Here is a 21,045-nt window from a genome sequence, read left to right on the forward strand (position 1 = left end):
ACTGTCTACATCATCTAAAACTAGTGACAGCTCTATAGGATAATATCAGTCTTACTAGATGAACTTATGAATCTAAAATTAAATATTATCTCTTAGGCAATACTTTATCAGTATAGGGATGATAAATTCCTTTACTCTTCTTTCCAAGTAACTAGACATACGTGCATACATATGAAATTATGTTAATGTCATCAAAACATTTTTCATGAGGAGTTCCAATTCCAGTACTATGGGCTAAGCAGGACTACTTGCCCCACAGAAGCTAAGTTCTCCTACCAACATATTTTTTAGAGAGAGAGAGAGAGAGAGAGAAAGAGAGAGAGAGAAAGAGAGAGAAAGTGAGAACAAAAGAATAGTTTGGTTAACTATGAATGGAGTATTGCTGAAGAGAGGAGAAAAAGGAGAAACATAAGAGGGAAGACAATAATGGAGAAACCTATTCACAAAATAAGGGCTGCCATTATATAAAAAACAGAGAATAGAGTAAGCCCTATACTACATCCAGTCAGCGTTAGTCTCTGAGAAGAATTTTCACCCTAGATCCAGAAAGCAGTATCTGTGAAACATCACAGGGAGAGGGGTAGAGCAAACTATCATGCAGAATTTCAAGAGAAGAATGAAATGATGAAATTCAACACATCAATGTATTACTTACTTATTGTTTTTAGTCTGCTTAAGAGCACCTCCTCGCAAATTGCAGAGACAGCATTCCTAAAGAGAGAAATTAACACAATTATAAGACCCATATAACAAAAGGCCACTGCCATTCATCCAAACAACTCTACAAAATCTTCTATGCCCCTTTCCATTCATCTTGAAACTAAAACAATGGTATTTGAAGTTCCAGAAAGGAAAGAGAAAAGCTGAAAATGCTTGGATACATCGATATATTCAAAGGAACCACCATTTCTCTCATAATTGCAATATGGGGAAGTTGTGAAAAAGAACTTTGGAAATGTCAAATTAATTTCAATTTTCACATTGACTGGATAAAGAAATCATTGGACACATTAATGAAACACGGTTTTGGTGTACCTATGTCAGAGTACTTTGTCATTATCACACGGGTAGAGAAAATTAAAAAAAAAGATTATAACATGAATTCAAAAATTTCCATTTCATGATTTGTGGTCAGTTTCAAGGACCAACATATACACCCAAGCCTTGACTTTCTTACATGATGGAGTGTATTAGTCTGTGAGCCAAAATAAACCCTTCCTCCCATAGGTTACTTCTTGTCAGATATTTTGTCACAGCAATGAGGAAAGTAAGTAATATAGAAAACTGGTACTCAGAAGTGGGACTAGAGCTGTGATAAACCAGACTATGTGGTCTGAACTAATGTTCAGAAAAATGTGGAGGAGCTTCGATCTATGAGCTAAATAAGCCTGAAAATGTTATAGTTTGTTGCTGCTTTATTCATAATTGCCAGAAATTGGAAACAGTCTAGATTTCCATCAAGATAGGAATGGATAAAGGAAAATATGGTACATTTAAATATGGAATATTACTCAATTGTAATAAAAATGAAATTATAAAATTCACAGGAGATAGAAAAGTCATCCTGAGTGATATAACAAATATTGATTTTATTCACATGCAGAAGTTAATTGTTAAGTTTTAGATATGTATACTACAATCCAAATAACCACAGAAGTTAGGTAGTATAAGGGACCAGAGGATTTCCCAAGGAAGGAGAAATAGAAAATAGTGTTATAGAGACAAAAATTAAAAATTAGAATAGGAGGATTCAGTGGGGAGATGGATGGGAACAAAGGGTAAAGGCAAGACTAAGGGGAGGAACAACTAACACTAAAGGTATTTTAAAAGCTATATGGAAACTTAGTAATGTAAAAGCTTCCTAACATATTTTTATATATTCAAGGAATTCAAATGAAGCCACCAAATAGCAGGAGAAACTATGTTCCAACTAGACATCTTATTCTACAAAGTAAAACCTCCAGTGCTGGGAATGGGTCACATTTTGTTGAGTCAGTGGACAAAAGCTACCCATGTATCCCACCTTCACCAGCAAATATCAAGAGCTACTGCCAAGGTTATTGCTTATTCTCCACAACTTGATGGTAAGGCACTACTGCCGAAGACAACACTTTTATCATTGAATAGAGAAAGTCTGGCTGATGCGCAAATTGCAGTTTTATCCCTAATGAATAGTGTTCATGGTGCTGGAAGGTACTTTGCACTCTAAAAGAAGAGAAATGTAAACATCAATATCATGTAGCTATAAGTGTTGCAAACCAAACAGTGACTTGCCTGCATGATATACTGGTATAATAGTGGTACAAATATTATGGAAAGAAACGAACATGATTTGACTGGATTTAGGGTCCATTTTATAAGATGGAATGGGTACCAAGAATCGAAGACTAACAGATTACAGTACTATGTTAAGGCTTTCGCTGTATATTTGAAGATATTAATATGTACTCAACGTCTGTCTGACCAAACTGGTAGTAGAGAAGCATAAAAGGAAGTGCTAAGATTCTTGTGGTAATAATATTCTGGTTAATTTAAAGCCCATGCCACAAGAAAGAGCCCATATCTGGTGAACTAACTGTGTTAAATTAAAAAAAAAAACAAAAACAAAAAAAACCAAAAAACAAAGTCAGCTTAGTCAAAGGCCTTAAGGGTAACTAACCTACTATTAAATGTTTTTTTTTCTGCTAAATAGATATGGAATCCCCAAGTTCTTATTGTTATACCTATAGATTGGTCCACCTCTCCACAAACATCAGACACATTTTTGTTTATCAGTAAGTGGAGATTAATAAAGATTTGCAACTGGTCAATGTGGCAGTATAAGAATGATGCCAGCTCAAAGATCCAGAAGGACTACACTCATGCAATAAAACAGTAATGCCAAACATTACAGCATAGTTACACAACTGAATTCACAAAAGCTGTAATTATATACAAAAGACCTGCACAATATCAAGTCAGTCTAATTCACAGTGTGGAGGGTGAAGGGGCTTACCAAATAATTCCACTCCTAGCTGAGGGACGGCAACTAATGATTGCTGGGAAAGGAAATGTCCGTTTTCTTCTGGTGTGTCGTCCCTGAGAGGCTACCAGTGTTCCAGAAGATGGTTCCACATCCATGCATAAAGAGGCAGTACTAAATATATTTACTCAACAGGTATTGTTTTTAAAGAAAGTTGGGAGGGGAAAGTGGTGTAGGGGATAGGGGAGGATAGAGGGGAGAGATTAGGGGAAAGAGTTGATCAAACTCTTTGATATGCATAAATGTTGGCTAGTTATGTCAATTCGACACAAAAGTCTCAGCTGAGACCCTCCCCCCAACACCAAATTGGCCTGTGGTTACATCTTTTTGATTCATGATTGATATGGGAGGGGCCAATCCATGGTGGGTAGTGTCACTCTTGGGCTACTAGTCCTGGAAAATATTAGAAAGCAGGTTGAGTAAGCCATGAGGAACAAGTCAATAAGCAGAACTTCTCCATGGCCACTGAATTAGCTTCTATCTCCAGGTTCCTGCTTTGAGAACTGCCTTGATTTACCTAAGTGATGATAAACTGTTACCTGAAAGTACAGAACGAAATAAACTCTTTCTTCCTCTACTTGCTCTTGGTGATAGTGTTTTACCAAAGCAATAGAAACCTTAACATAGCAAGTATGAGGATCAAAACGAATACTTTTTAACAAGAAAGTAGGTTGAAAACATAACTTATCTAATCCTATGAGATACAATGAAAAAAGTCGTATGTACCTACATTAATCCCTGAACACATACAGAAAGAGCAGGAATATGTATATAGATAAGCATATAACAACAATTAATGAAAAGAGGCCAGAATTAGAAAGAGAACGAGGGAGGATAAATGGATGTGTTAGGAAGGAGGAAATGGTAGGAAAAAATGATGTAATTATTACACCTGAAATACAAAAAAGATAAAGAAAAAAAAGAAGAAATCAGAGAGATCTGAAATATATAACGGTATATGCCTTTGGGCCCTGGGCAAGGAAGAACAACCACAATTCAGTTGAAGCAAAGCAACTGTTATGATCAGTGCAGAATTGTTAAAACAGAGGGAATTTTGCAGGGCCCCACTATTTAACAGGAAGTATAGGCAACTATGACAGCAAGGAGAACTGCCCAGAGATGTGACCCTATTGGTTATCAAATATAAGGTGGTCAGTTGTGAAATTACAGATACAGACACAAAAGACTCCAAAGACTGTATTTATGTTTGTACATATATACATACATTTATACATATGTATCAAAAATATTTAAAGAAAAAGAGGCTATAAATTTGAGAACTGGGAAGCATACCTGGGAGGAGCTGGACAAGAAAATGAAGATAAAAATATGTAATTATTTTTTAACAAAAAAAAGTGTATAAAAGTTAAAATATAAACACACTCAAATCTAGGTGCTAAGGGAATAGCCTAGTTACAATACACTTGGTATGCACACTCTAGCTTTTAGGTTTCATAACCAGCACCAAAGAAAATTACTTGAAATATGTAAAAAAAAAAAAAAAGAAAAAAAAAGAAAGAAAGAAAGAAAGAAATGCTAACTGTCCAGATTTAATCATTTTACATTGTATGTAGGGTTTAAATTATCACATGAAGCACCACAAATATGTAAAGTTGAAACAGTTAAAGTTCACAAATGATAAATGGGGGGGGCACACATGAAGTTTGAAAAAGAAAAAGGGATAATGACTTGATCAAAACACATGTATGAAATTTTAAAACATTAAAAACAAAACAAAACAAAACAACTTGAGATTCAAGTTTACCCAAGTCAGAATGGATATAAAGAGAACAAATGACACAAAGGTTGGTGAGAATGTGAGGAAAAGAGTCATCTTATCTTCCAGTGGTAGAAGTAGAAACTGAGTGGTAGAATAAGGACTGGAGTCAGTGTGGAAGTTGTTATTCAATTATGGACACATCCAAAGGAATCCATAACCTCCCAGAGACATATGAATATTCTATTCATAATGACCAGCAAGTGTGATAAGGATGAATAGATGACGGAAATGTAAAAATATGCAATGTAATTTCATTCCATTATAAGGAAAACTGAAATTATGAAAACTTCAGTAGATAGATATGAAACTATTATAATAAATGAGATAATCCATGAACAAAACAACAAATGTACATGCTTTCTTTCTTAGAATGTGTGCATTCTAACTCTGAACTTTTTTTAATATTTATTTATTTATTTATTTATTTATTTGTTTGTTTGTTTGTTTGTTTATTTATTTATTTATTTATTTATTTATTTATTTATTTATTATGTCTGTATGTGTTTGCAGATCAGAAGAGGGCAGCAGACCTCATTACAGATGGTTGTGAGCCATCATGTGGTTGCCGGGAATTGAACTCATGACCTTTGGAAAAGCAGGCAATGCTCTTAACCACTGAGCCATCTCTCCAGCCCTAACTCTGAACTTTTAAGATTTGTATTTTAGCCGGGCGGTGGTGGCGCACGCCTTTAATCCCAGCACACGGGAGGCAGAGGCAGGCGGATCTGTGAGTTCGAGACCAACCTGGTCTACAGAGCTAGTTCCAGGACAGGCTCCAAAACCACAGAGAAACCTTGTCTGGAAAAACCAAAAAAAAAAAAAAAAAAAAAAGATTTATATTTTAATTTGGGATGTCTGCTGAGGCCAAGAAGCTAGAAAGTGGGTGTGAAAGGGGAAAAGGGAGAGTAGAAAACACATGATATGGGGGAGGCATAAAGGCTTAAGCAAGGATATGTACAGCAGGATGCAGAAGAGGAAGGGTAAGGATGGGTTAACAAAAAGTAAGGATGTATAAAAAGCCTTATGAAAACCCTCTACGTTATAAGCTGTGGTGGTCTGAAAGAGAATAGCATCCATAGGCTTCCATGTTTGAATATGTGTTCTCCAGTTACTATAACTGCTTGAGAAGGATAAGGATGTGTGGTTTTGTTGCAGGAGGTGTAGCCTTGTTGGAGAGGTGAACCACTGGGGGGCTAGGCTTTGAGGACTCAAAAGTCCAAGCCAGCCTCAATACTCTTTCTCTCTCTCTCTCTCTCTCTCTCTCTCTCTCTCTCTCTCTCTCTCTCTCTCTCTCTCTCTCTCTCTCTCTCTCTCTCCCCCCACCCCCACCCCAGCCCACACACACACCTTGTAACTTGTAGATCAGAAATGAACTCTCAGCTCTTGCTCAAAGCACAGTGCCTGTCTGCTTTCCACCATGATGATCACGGACTAACCCTCTGAAACTGTAAGCAAGTATCCAATTAAATGATTTTGTTTATAGGTGTCCTAGGTCAGGGCATCTCTTTACGTCAATGTGTGGTTTCTTTTCTTTTTCTTTTTGTTTTTGAAAGAGTTTGGATGGAGGGAAACAGTACTAACAGACAAAGTATATACCAACAGACATAGATTATGAAATGAACATCTCACAACACAAAGAATTAATCATCAGAGGTCCCAGAAGCACCCAAAAGAACATAGGCTATACCCATGCTTTTCAGTTAGCCACCACAGCTAGATTTCATGACCCTGCTACTGAAAACAACACATTTTGCTTATAACACATAAAGATATCAAGCTGGAAGTGATCCGGAAACCTACACTCCACTAGCTACTTTTTACAGTGCCAAAAGGTGCTATTCAGACCACTGAAGGAGAAATGCCATCACCTGTTTTATTCAACTCTGAATTTGACAATACTGAGTGACCAGACAAACATGCCCCTCAGTGCAATGATAGAGTGAGTTCTGGAGGAACCACTTGCCTTCTGACTAGATTTGAGGCCTCTTCAACCAGAAGGAATTTATGTCTGGTACTGTAAAACTGGTCAAATGCTGGGGAGGTCATAATCTTTTTAATCAAACCTACTACTGTTGTTTTGCTAAAGGAACACATTGTCACACTGCTTCCTAAATATTTATGATTATATCTATTGATTGATGCTGTTTTCAATGTTGGTCAGAGAAGCTTTCTTTTGCAGTGAATAATAATCAATGCAAAGACGCATAGTTGTCAAAATTCATAAGAATAAGTGATGGTGACTGCTCAGTCCTAAAATCTTACCTATATCAACTCTCACAGAACATGATAAAGCATGTAAAGTAAATAGGGGACAGGACTATGAAATGCTGTGTTCTGGGCATTTAATAGTAATAGTAAAAAGTGGACTACTACAAAAAATTGCTACATACTTTACAAATATGAATACAAGGTTTTCAAAACTGTATTTACCATAAAAGAAAAGTATTAGAAAAATTATACTTGCTATATGATTATAAAACCCAAGCTTAATATTCTATAGGGACATTCTGTATTTTGAATAAATTTTATTTTCACAAGGCATAGTAAAAGTAATAACAGAAAATAATTAAGAATGAGATTTTGTGATATATAGGCTAGCACTGAAATATTATCTGACCACAGCTGAACTATCAGATTCTCATGAAGTCCCTCAGAGCTTCTTGTCCAAGCAGTTTGACAACTGCTTTTGAATATAAAGCTAACTATAGGAGAATGATTCTTCAAGATGTCAATATAAAGGATTCCTTAAAAACACAAACATTTGAGGCAAAAAATTCAAAGAAATCATAAGTATTTACTAAAAGATAATATTGGAAAATTCAGGCCTACATTAACTCAAACTATCAATTCTGTCAGTATTTTTACATATTTGGAAAAGAACTCAATTATTTCTCAGGAGAAAAGAAAATGAATCTTTTTAGAAAAAGCTTATTTGAAATGAATAAACTACAAAATGAGGAATTCGATGTGAATTCAGGTCATTTCAATGAAATGATGAGAAGTTATCTCAGTTTGAAAATCATTGGAAAGTGGTATGTTACCCTATGCTTTACAGTCCAAAAGCAACTAACATGGCGTCACATATACTGTAAAGTTTAAGGAAGAAGGGGTTGAAATAAATTCTGAAGAATGATAACTCTGAGCTATTTTTAAAATATCCCACATTAAACAAGCATAGTAGATCAGAACTCGCATGGGGGAGTCTTCCCCTGATTCTGGTTCTAGTATGCAAAGATCAATAGTACCAGAGAAAGATAGGGGTCTGACCATTCATGAACAGAGAGCTCTCAATATCTTGTTGAATTTGATTCATAAATTTATTTCTGGTTCTTAATGGTAAGTAAAGGAATATCAGCTATCAAAATGACTTAAAAGGCTTCCTTCCCATTGGGTCAAAAACCAGATTAGAGACTGGATAGCAATAGCTACCTGTAAATAAGAACTGGGTATATTTATTTCAGTACTGCCTAAAAGCAGAGATTTCTGATTATCTTAGATGTTGCTCATTTACTTAGATTTTGTTCCCCTAATTGATTGTAACAGAGAAAATTCAAAAAAAAAAAAGAATTTCCAGGACTAAAAATGTGCAAGCTTTCTAAATGGGAGCAATTATATTGGATATCAAATAAGCCATAATATCTGAATAATAAAGAGTATTTCACAAAAGGTGGTCATATCTTCCTCCTTCTTTTTCACTGGTCAAAGTAAACAGTAAAAATGAAATCATCCTGAAAGATTTCTCTGAGTTGCCTTCAGTTTAGCCACCATGTATGTTTCCATAGCTAAAACCTAGTTCCACAACTGTGATAAATTCTTCCTATTCATATTCATCATAGCAGCGATTAAGACTTTAACTTATAGGAAATTTACTATTAGCAATTTATCATTAGCACTGCTAAAGAATAGAGCAATTGCTAATCCTAGCCACTGATTAATATGTGCTGTGAGATTATCACTGAGGAACACAGTACTGCAATATAACAGAACACAGTTAAATAGAAAATGTATATGGTATGGTAGATTAACAAAACAAAAAACAAAGACAGTTGAAAGTAAACTTCCAAAGGCATTTTCAGAAAACAATAACTTAGGCCAAGAGAAATTTATGGTCTTTAAATGGAGAATCAATACTAGTTAACATTCTGTCAAAAGTTCACATTAATGACTTCCATAGAGTAGGTACTCCAGTCACATATTTTAAGGTGTGAATGAAAAGAACAAAGAGAAAGTCTCTTCTTGGTTGGAAAATTGCAGCATTGTTGTTTCTTCAAGGATCCATGAAGATACCTCTCTTGAATATCAAAATTATGTCTAAGAATTTCAAACTGTGTAAGAAAATTAAATAAAAATAATCTAGTCTTGAAAATATAAATGTGGACTTGAAGTAGGGTGCTCATAAGATCTAAAGAATAATGACACCTAGAATATCACCTAAACATTCTAGAATGGCTACAAAGCTGTTCGGTAGTATGACTAGGAGAGAGAGGGGATAAATGTACATGATAACATGTACACATTTTACCATCCCAATAGATTTAGCCATGACCACAGTGGGCACAGAGAGAGGAAGAATAGCACAATATTAAAATCTACTTACTGCAGTCCATGCATTTCTTTTGCACCGGGCACATAGCCATCCATCACAGATATCATGAGAAGGGACACCGTAACAACCTAAAATATAATAACATGGAAGTAAACATTCAGTCCCATGCATCTTTAAAATGTCAGACACCTTGGTATAAAAAAACCTATGATCCCAACGACTAGGAAGCTGAGGCATAGTGATCACATATTCAAGTCCTACACAACCTATAGTGAGCTCAAAGATAATCTATGTAATCAAGTGAGATAGTTCCAAAATAAAAAGTACAAAGATGCTTCAGGTTACAAATCAGGGATAGACTGTCTAGTATGCGAAAAGGAATTATGTAAAATATCAAGTATGGAAAAAAATTCATATTTTAAAAATAAACAAATGAAGTTATTCAATGCCTAGCACACCAAAAATATAAGTAAGCCTCTATCGAAGTTACCTCAGATTCACATATCTTATAAATTACTATTCTATCAGTTCCCCAAACATAAAACAATTTCTTTTTTTCTAGTTGGGATTTGGCTTCATGTTTGTTTTATTTATTAGTATTAGTGTGTATGTATGATGTATGTGTAAAAGTGTGGACCCACGCATACCATAGAGATTATGTGGAGGTCAGAGAACAAGGTTCTACGGTTAGTATACAGGTTGTGACAATGAAACACAGAAAGTCAGGTGTGCAAAGCAACTGAGTCATCTAAAAAGCTTATTTATTTGGAATTTTCTATAAGAGTTTTCGCTATACACTTCAGGTTGAATGAAACTTTTGATTCTCTTGCCATAGCTTCCTGAGAACTACGTCAAGAGGCGCACCAAAACACCAAGCTTCAGAGTATACATATTAATAGTATCATAGAGATAATTCTTGCAAGGATAAAAGTAAAATTTCAAACTGTAATGTTAACATTGTCACCTTTACATAAATATTTCAAAATAAGTTGTAATTCATAAAGCTGTTTGGGATATGCTAATAAAGTTTGACATGTATTTCAGTCATTGGGGCAAAGGCTGCATAGTCCACGATTAGCAAAAAAAATTTGTTTTCAATTCAGTGTTTGCTTAATCAACACCTAAACTAAGTGTGAAGATGAAAGATGGTGCAAATATTTGTAGTAATTGCATAATATTACAAATGTTACTAGGTTAAAATTTCAGCAACAAATAAACAATCAAGCAAATCTATCAACAAATAAACAAACTAGTACATATATTGTCAGTATTTGAGAAAACTTAGACAGAAGAATATAGGATGTACATAGTCTGCCACCTACAAAGAAAAATTCTTGGAAAGAGAATAAGAAACAAGGATGGGAAAGGAAAAAAGAGGACATGACGTAAGAGAAAGCAAATAGGCAGTGGGGAGAAAGGCATAGTATCCTTAACTCCTAAAATAGAAGCATTTGGAAGCAATAAATGAGTAAATTTTAACACCAAAATGTGATAATAGAGACAGAAAAAGAAAAAATTCAGAACAAAGAAAACCATATCATATGTAACCAAGTCAAACCAAATGTTGAATTCAATCATGTTCATGGGATTAGAATGGTGAGACTCCATAGCTGGTGACTTAGAAAACAAGTTTGAATATATATTTATTGTTGGCTGGAGTTTGTGTCTTGACTATACATAGGAATGTATGGTAAAATAATGTACATACATATGTCTCTATTAGTATAAAAAGATTGCTATTACTGTACTGCAGAAAACTTGTTGCCCTGGCAGAGGATCCAGATTTAATTCCTAGCATCAATACTGTACACACAACCAGCTATAATGACAGTTTCAGAAGACTGGAAGCCCTCTTTTGACTTCCTGAGGCACCAACCCCTCATGCAGAATACATATATACATATAGGCAAAATACTCATGCATCTAATAAAATTATAAAAAATAAAATGAGAAAAAAAGAATTGGGATTAAGAGTCTGGGATGTGGTTCAGTGGCACAAGAAACATTTAGCATGCATGAGGTTCTTGTTTGGCCCCTACCAATAAAAGTTAAAAGGAAAAAAACAAAAATGCCCCCCAAACAGTTAAATGTAATTGAGAAAAATCAGGAACGTTGAAATACTTTGCAATAAATTTGTAATATGTAATGAATTTCCCTATATATTCTAAGGGACTTATGTGGTAAATCTATGTTTACAAATATATACCTATTCAAAAATAACAAAAAAAGTGAAACATATGGAACCCAACTACGATAATGGAGTTTCTCTATCTTTATGAGAAAAATTATTTAATTCAATATATTAAGCTGTGGAACATACAAAATGAGTCTTAAAAAGTCATAAAAATAGTCTTCAATCAAAACTAAAAATGGAAATTAAATTTTCACAATCTATTATTATGAAAATACAAAATTCAAATAAGTGAAGGAGCTCCATGATGATGTCACCTTGATTCATGACAATAAAATACACCTTCTCTTCACTGAGGCTTCATAAAATTGGAGAAAAGGATGATTATCTCTCCTCATAATCTTAACGGAAGCCATTAAGAATATTCATGAGAAGAGTGGAAATGCAGCTCTACTGGCAAGCTGTGCCTCCTATGCACAAAGTCCCGGGCTCAGTCTCACTACCACATAAATCCAGATGGTGGAACACATCTGCAACCCTAGCACTACAGAAGTGGGAACACAAGAAAAGGGCTGGCCAACTGGCTTATGTAGTAACCTCCTGAACAGCTTAGGATACAAGATCTTGACACAAAGAAAAATGCCAACATGTAAATTGACAGGTTATAATGAGGTGATTTATAGGGGCTATGTAAAATACTGAAAAGTCAGGGGCTGGAAAACCATAGATTTATTTACTTGCATGAACCCGCACGAAGCACTTGGCACAGGAAATCAGAAGGCTTGTTCCATCCTCTTCAAGGAAGGCATTTGGGGGGGAATATTCTATATTTTCTTCACTATAAATAAAACACATCTCTGGAATAATGGGTTTAGTCTTTCTTCCAGATTTAACCACTTCATTTACTGTTGTCTCCCATCTAGAATCATTTTCTTCTTTGCTGCTCTCAGGCTGGAACAATAATACACACACACACACACACACACACACACACACACACACACGCACGCACACAATACATATATGATTAAAGACATGAAAGAGCTCAGCTTTTATTCATTAATCCATTTACGCATGTTCTAGCCACTAAATTACAACTTCTCATTGTTTTCTTTAATTTAACTGGTAACATTTTACCAATGTTCCTCTACAGACTCCCATTCAGAAATCACTCAGTAAGAATAAAGAAGAACTGTGGTTTCATACAAGATTGTGAGAAACTGTTAAACTATGGTGCTCCAAAATACTTCAGGAATGCACAGTTACTTTTGCTTACACTTGTCAATGATCTACTTGTACTAGGCTAATGCCTGTTTTGGCTTATTAAAAAATATTATGTGGATGTACTTCAAAGAATACATATAAATGCCCAGGTTTTCTATGAACAGCAGTTTAAACTCCAGTGAAAGCTTGAAATACAGGAGACATACTGGCATATGTGGTCAGATAAGAATGATGTGCCAGATGTGACTGTCATCATTCAGCAAACATGGGGAAATTACAGCTAATGGATTACTTTTATTATTTCCTAGATCTTAAATAAATCAACTTCTAAAATTCTTATAAAAAGAAATATTTTTATTATTATGTTACTATAACATGCCAATTTACATGTTGACATTCTTCTTTGTGCAAAGGTCTTGTAGCCTAAGCTGCTTAGGAGGTGGCTACATAAGCCAGGAAAACTCACAGGTAAAGAAGAATGCTTAAATAAGAATCAATAAAAGCAAATATTTAACAGATAAAAAAGTAAAACAAAAAGTAAATAAACTACTCATTACAAATTTGAAAATGAAGAAATTTCACTCTCTCCAGTTCTAAAATATCCAAATTAAATAACTATTACATAACACTTTTAGAAATTCATGATCTTGAATGAAGTCTTTATGACTCTATCAGGGAAAACACAACTTTGTTGGAAAGCAGTTTCTTTATTAACGAATGATAATAGAACATATTCATTGCATACAGAGGGAAATCCAACATCACAACTTAAAAATAATGATCATGTTAGTGGGTTTTCTAATATAATGTACCTTAAAGTACACAATATAATTTAATTTATACAGCATTCAAGATCGCTTTCTTGTGTGTATTCAGAAGAATACACTCATGCCTGAGTTAAGATGCTGTCAGAATGACATGCATGAAATAATGATGGAATCAACAAGCATAGTAGTCTGATAATAGTGAATAAATACACAATTTGTAGTGAGTCTTGGGTGTGTCTTTGGCGTGTTTCAGATGGAAAGGTGAAAAAGAAAAGAAAAGGGGAGGGCAGGGCACTGATATCCATATTATTGAAGAATACTTTTAATTAAAAAAAAATACTAAGTATATTTTTTCTATTAAATGTTTTGTTTCCAGGCTTTAAATTAGAAGTTTGGTGCCTTTTAGTAAAATAATTGGATATAGAATTGCAAGTTTCTAAAATGCAGTAATATAAACAAACACTAAAAACAAACAGACAAAAAATGAGCTCATCAAAAGCCCTTAAGAAAGTACAGCAGTGGAAGGATACGTTGGCAGCCACACTCCAAATTACCTTGTAGTATGGCATGAGCAGAGTGCAAATTGCACAGTGTGGTTCTATTTTTGCCACAGCTGCATTATACTCCTGTTCAGCCATAAAGTTAGGAGACTTTGTCTGCCAAAGGTGGATGAGAGGCTTTGCCCAAGACTCTGTTTCTTCCACTTCTTCATCAATGGTTAGAATTTCAGGTGACTCTTGAGAGAAAAGAGGAAAACAAAATGAGAAGAAGACTCAGAAAAAGATATCACCCTGGTAACAGACATTGAGTAGTCTTAAATGACTTAAATGTCAGATGCTAAGCCTATTTTATCAAGCATATTATGAATGAAAGAGAATAACTGGGTTTTCTTGTCATCTTCTCCAGCCTTGGATGAAGAGATCAGAACATCTCATGGAACCATAAGCTATTTTTTTTTTTTGCTGGGAAAAATTAAATCAATCCCTCCTTAAACTTCATCACTTCATCTTTTCAGCTTCCACTGCAAAACCACCCACATGGTTAAGAAGTTTAAGTATGACTAAGCTAGTGACCCTCTTATTAATACTTTCATTTTCCTTAACACAGTAAAAGTTTATCAACTGAATTTAATTAAATTGATTTTTTAAATTAAAATTCCATGGTATTTACAGAGCACCCATAATGTAGAAAACAAAGTAGTTGTCATAGGAAAGCAGAGTTGGAGAAAAAGGCATAAAAATTAAAATGTAAAAGAAGCTAGCTATAGGAAGACTGGAAACTCATCCCCATTAGGACTACACACGCACCCCAAATAGAAAACAATATCATGTGTGAGAAAAGCCCTGTGATATCCACAGTCAAGCAAAATGGTTTTGCAAATAACCTCTAAAATAACTGATAGCACTTGAGGCCTGTAGCTTTTTGGTGACTTGCCTTCTTCATGCTATCTAGTCAATGTCCATTTTCTAAAATACCTTTCTTTTTCAATAAGGTGTCTCTATTTCACTCATCATTCATTTGTTCCCAGTTTGATTCACTTTTCTGAAGACACAATAACCTGTGGTTATACTCTGAACCCTGATCAATAGATGCAATGGCAGGAAAGCCACCCAGTAGGAAAAGCCATGCTATTTATTCCTGGAACATTTCAAAATGGCGTCAAAGCTCCCAAGAAAGGCCTGATGACAGCCTATGAAAACATGAAAGTCTGGAGAACTACATTCAGCATTTACTCTGACTTTCTTTCATGGCTATGGCTTCCTGTGATTGAGACTGGAGGTATGTCCGGACCCTCTCCCTTGTTCTCTCTATTGCAACTTGACATAGGGCAAAGAAGTAGGAATGGGCTAATGGTTTCCTGAGAGAAACAATACTTTAAATTGTAAAGCAACTATACAGGAGGGTTTGTCTTTAAACTGAAAGGCTTGCAAAGAGTCACCATGATCCAAGTGAAGCCTGGGAACACACGGAGACCTAGTTCCCACTGGAGATGCAGGTAGTCACATATTAGCGTTATGCACACTGAAGCTGCCTGACAAACGTGTGCAAAGAAAGACAGTTATAGTTAATTGTGCTACCAAGATGGTGGTGCTTATATGAGGGAGGACTAATATAAACAATGATAATTACATGGGTTGGAGTCTACAATGTCACTGAACCCTATAAACATAACCAACCTTTCTTTATTTTTCCCCCAGAGGACTACAGATAAGGTGAATGACAGACTCAAATGAGGACCTGGTATAAACACTGCCATAGCTCTTGGTTGGTCCCTCCAACTCTGAACTCCTACCTATGCCCTAGGAATGAGGCAGGAGCAGATACCTAGGTACTAATTCCCAGTTAACTTTTCTTTCCATTTACTTACCAGTATGATTTATTTAGCTCTGCTCTTTTATATCCTAACTGCTCTTAAGTTCTGCCTATTCATTTAGTAGTTACAGCAGTATTGATGAGGTACAGAGATAATTTACAAGGTAATAAGCCACTCATATAAACATGACAGCCCATATGTACCTTTTATCTGAATGGTAATATAAAAACAAAAGTCATGGCAAATTATGACTTATCTCTGAAACTAGCAGACTAGACATTTTTCTGTCTTTTGTGGACAGCAACCTTATTTCACTAAAGTAAAAGAAATAACATCAGAGATATTCATAAGAGGGAAGTGCATGTCTATATTGTAGAACACAGACCCAAGTCATAAACAACATGAGCCTGGTGAGATGGCTCAGTCTGTAGAGTGCTTGTCTCCAGGCATGATAACCCGATTTCCATCCCTGATTCCACATAATGGAAGGAGAGAACAGATTCCTACAGATTGTCTTTTGAACAGACAGACACCGTGGCATATAACTGTTCAAATACATTCACAAACACAAAACAAAGAAATAGCATGTAATGAGAGACAGAAGAGGAAAAAAAAACATAAGTAAGAAAAAGCCCAGTTTATCTCTAGAAGCTCCTAAAATAATTGAGAAATAAAACTTTACTTGTTTTCAGCTTTTTAGTTTTTTTTTTTTGTTTTTTTTTTTTTGGTTTTTCGAGACAGTGTTATTTTTAAAGTGAGCATTAAAATTATTTTTGGAATGCTTAAATAAAAGGAATGTGTGACTGTATAGCAAGGTCTGCTAAATATATACCACTTTATAAAATTAGGTACTCTTAGCTTCTTAAAGTCTATGAAAATGATATCTTTGAATAATAAAACTTTTATAAAGCATTAAAATTCCTCTTGTTTATATAAAATAATACTTAATGGAGTCATAACAATTCACAAAACTATGAAATGTTATATTGAATATATAGAACTCTATAAAGATTTCCTTCCAAAACAGGCTCTGAAAAAAACCTTGTATTTTAAACTCAGCTCGCCCTCCCTCTCTCCCTTCCATTTTAATTAATAGAACACAACAATAATAGGACATATTCATCTTAATCAAAATAAATCTAACACGGATGTCTCTAAAGAATCAGTGTCTCTAAAGAATCAGTGTCTTCCAGACACAAAAGGACTGATGCACATATGAATTCACAGATAGGACCCGCACAGGTTCAAATTAGTTGCAATGGAGAAATGGACACTGGTACAATCAAAAAGCTATCTGCAATTGATCATTGTTAATAAAGGGAAAAGTCAGTTTTATCTAGTGGAGTGTAATTGGATATATTAATCACATACCAGGGCAATCACCTTACCCAGGAAAAGCTGGCAAACACAAAATGAATTGTATCTCTGTGCACATACATGTTTGTGCAGGTTCATGCTTTTGGTTTGGTTTTGGCATTTTTATCTTACTATTTTCTCACTTGCATTGAGGGCCTTTTCTGTGTGTTTTATTTTGTTCCATTTTTACTTGTTTATTTTATTTTGTTTTTTTATTTTTCCTTGATAGAAAAACACACAGAGAGGAAGAACATGAAATTGGGTGCTACCAGGAATGAAGATACTCTAAAAAGAAATTTATGTCCCCGACCTTCCCTTTGCTTAGTATTGAAACAACGGATAGCAATACATTGGAATTCTTCTTGGAATCTCATGCCCAAGGAAAGAAAATACTGAACCCAACTGACATTCAGAAGGCAATGTTGTCATTTAGAAGAAATTTCTCAAGAGTTCTGACAACCTGCAGAAAACCTAACAAGAGAAACTGGGGCCCAGACAATAATGATGGGAAGGACCACACCAAGGTCCAAGACTACTTAGCTATATGCAGTTCTTGCCTTAAGTTTTCATGTGGAAGATGGACTTGATTTGATTCCTCTTGCCAAAGTGACCATACTGAATAAATCCCATCTTTCTGTTTATCATCATTACATGTTTCTTACTTGTGGCTTAAAGAAGACAGATGTCCCACATTAGCTAGCTATGCCTACTAGAGCCCAATCCACAAGAACAGTAAAAACAAGAACTACAATCAATGCTTCAGTGTGGCTCCACCAATACTCAAACTCATAAAAGGGGGCGGGGTTCACCTGTACACCTGGGCAAAGACAGTATTTAGATAGCTATGTGTGTCTTTTTTTCTGTATTGGTTACTCTAGAAATTAAAACAAAATAGAGTTGAAGAGGTATAAACAGAAATCAGTACAATGACAGCTGAGTCTTAGGAAAACTAACCTTTAACATCTTACTTAACACATGCTATTATAGTTGGTCTGGTAGGGATAAAGATATAAAGAGTGACCTAGGTCCCTCAGTTTCACTACCAGATTACTGAAAAATAAAATGACCCTCAAAAAGTAGGAATTCCACAGCAATTTCTCTCTGGTAGAAAAAAAAGCCTAAAATCCAGAAGGGATGATTTTCTTCTACAGAGATTTACAACCTGTCAGACCATCAATCAGGAGAGAAATTGACGGTGGGATAAACCACAACTTTTAATGTAAATAAATCTGACCTTTTAACTTAACATCAAAAGTATGAAGGTGGATTTGGCAGAGATAGCGACTCAGTCATATTTCCCAATGTAGCTACAATGAATAAATCTTTTTTTCCTTCTTATTATTGATTTGGTTCTTTTAATAAGCTTGTGGAGGACAGGTGGCCAAACCTGACTTGTAGATCCAATCAAGAGACAGGTTATATATGTATAAGATTTTCAAAGAATAAAATTTATTCGTAAATATTAATTTAATAATTCCAACTCTGCTTTATACTATAGAGTGCTAAAACATTTTTCCTTGTCAAAGATACAAGTCCTGATATGGTTGAAAGTCAATGTCCAGAAAATATTAGGGTATTTCCCTACACACACACAAAAAAAAGTATGAATCTCACTGTTGTAACCACCTATGGGCATTTGAAATGCTCAAAACTGTTGAAATCACCACAGGTTAAGAACTAGGGTTAATCTCTTATGACCAAGTAACAAATTTTATATAAGAGGAAAGTAAGATCACGAAGAGGACTTGTCTAAATTATAAAATAACAACAAAACTAAAAAAAAAAAAAAAAAAAAAAAAAAAAAAACAAAAAAACAGTAAGACCAGAGTCTACAAAGGGCAAGAAACTCCTCTTCTAAGAGTTTAAAAGAAATTTCCCCTGCTTCTGCCAGACACATTACAGGCATTAACAAGTAGAGAACACATCCCTTCTAAATTTGCTACATGGATTAAGAAGTAAAATTTGACCTCACTCTTAAGGCTAAGCATTCAGTAGGTGAATTCTTCTATCCTACAACCATTCTTCACTAAAACCTAAGCAAGCAGTTTGGTCCTCTTCGTGAGTCCACGGTAGTTTTGAATTTGTTTTCTGTTTTTCCCATGTATGTTCTTAAAGGGTTAGCTGCTCAAAAGTTCTGTTTTGCATGTCTTATGAAACCAACTGCCTTCTTTCCAAATCTAGACCAGGAAAATTCTGAGAAAACTCAGAGCAAGAATTCTCCAGGTAGATGGGAATTTTCTGACTCCTTTTCTGGCTTGCTCTAGTTTTTAGAAAATCCAGCTATCATTATCTTCTCACTTCTTACTATCACCTTAACAGCAGAAACGAGAATCAGAAAGTTTCACATAAGTTCAGAACACTTCATAGACACTGAGATTTTAACTTTATTAACTCTAGGTGACAAATGCTACTATAAATAATTCCAGTTTTGGAAACACAGGCTCCAAAGCAAGGAGACCCCAGGCAGCTACCAGAGTCAGACAACAGAATTACTGAGCAGATGTCACCTGTCTGTCCCACCTAAACAGAAGATCCAACAAGGGCTTACTCTGATGTTTTTGTTTTAGTTTTCTGTAGTAGGACCAGATTCCAAACTCAATACAAAACTGATCATTTACCCACAGTGGACACTAAGTGATACTAAGAGAGATAATTTCTCAGAAATCCTAATATAGGTATATTCTAATAGGAACACTGCCAAAGAGCTGGTAGGGCAGAAAATGCCTAAAATCAGCTGCATTGGTAACTGTGTATTCCAAATGAGGATTAAATCTGCTTGTTCAATTCATTTAGACAATGATAATGTTTCTTCACTTTCAATGATAGAAACTATTAGATGTAAAGGAAGAAGTAAGAGTGATCAGTGATCTAAATAATTTACTTGAGGATATAGAATCTTTTCATTGTCATTTTAGATTTTTTTTTTTTTACATCTTTAACCACTAGGAAACACTTAAGGTTTTAGAATTCGATTCTCATAAATTCCCAGAAAATGTTAATATGTGTAACCACTGTAAAAACAATTACTAATGATTCATACAAATATTTAAACTTAAACCCTTGAGACAACTTTGTTAACATAATTCACTCATAAATTTTTGCAACCTCTTTACACTGAAACCAAGGGGGTATTCTGTACAAATTCTCAATGGATGACATAAAAATAAGCTTCTAGGAAGAAAAGCACATGAAAGAAAAAACTTTCTTTAGAAGTCTATCTAGGCCCTTTCCTGCAGAGAAACCACATCAATAGCAAGCTGTGAAGAAAAGTATTCAAAATTCATAGATATTGTGTTAGATATTAATATTTTAAATTTGTCTTCTAGTTATAATAACTTTGCCAACAACAGCTTGTGCTAAAAGAACTAAAATGGAATAAAAAGGGAATGGATAAAGTATAGACAGTATCCATAATCCTAGCAAGTAGAAGGCTGAAGCAGAAGGATCAAATTTCCAGCCTGTCTAGATTGCACTACAGTAATTTGTCTCAAGGAAACAAAAAATTAGAATGCAACTTGATAATATACAGAAATAACAGCTTCCCTGTTATAAACAGTACTACTACTATGTTCTTTTTTCTATATAAACATACACCATAAAATAAAAGACAGTAAGCAGAAAAATGATGTTGGTACTTCAAGTAAGTGTTATTTCATCTAAACCAAATCCCTATAGTGTTGTTCTCTTGACTACAACCTCAAAAATAGGTGACTTTAGAGAAAAGGAGACTATCTCAAAGATAGACTGCACAGAGGAACAAACAACAAAAATGCTTGAAAAGATCAGTTAGAAATGTAATGAAGAAGTACTTAGAAGTCTCACAGAAACATCACATAGACAGAGAAAGGGGAATCAAATTAAAAAGAAAAGTAAATGTTACAATGGGATATATGACTTAAAAAAAG

The 21,045-nt window shown here is 34.8% G+C and overlaps 1 protein-coding gene across 2 annotated transcripts in view; it reads right to left on the minus strand.

Annotated features, from left to right (window-relative positions):
* The window catches only part of Kdm4c (lysine demethylase 4C), a 194,952-nt gene that overhangs the window by 45,793 nt on the left and 128,114 nt on the right, over window positions 1-21,045 (minus strand). For both annotated transcript variants that reach the window (XM_057784161.1, XM_057784160.1), the window contains 4 exons: window positions 14,025-14,206; window positions 12,217-12,430; window positions 9,400-9,476; window positions 656-711 (listed from right to left, as the gene is read on the minus strand). In XM_057784161.1, coding sequence (XP_057640144.1) covers window positions 656-711; window positions 9,400-9,476; window positions 12,217-12,430; window positions 14,025-14,206 — 529 coding nt within the window. The remainder of the gene's footprint in view (window positions 1-655; window positions 712-9,399; window positions 9,477-12,216; window positions 12,431-14,024; window positions 14,207-21,045) is intronic.

This window comes from Chionomys nivalis, chromosome 11 (genome assembly GCF_950005125.1).
Source record: "Chionomys nivalis chromosome 11, mChiNiv1.1, whole genome shotgun sequence".
In the NCBI taxonomy this organism is placed as follows: domain Eukaryota; kingdom Metazoa; phylum Chordata; class Mammalia; order Rodentia; family Cricetidae; genus Chionomys; species Chionomys nivalis.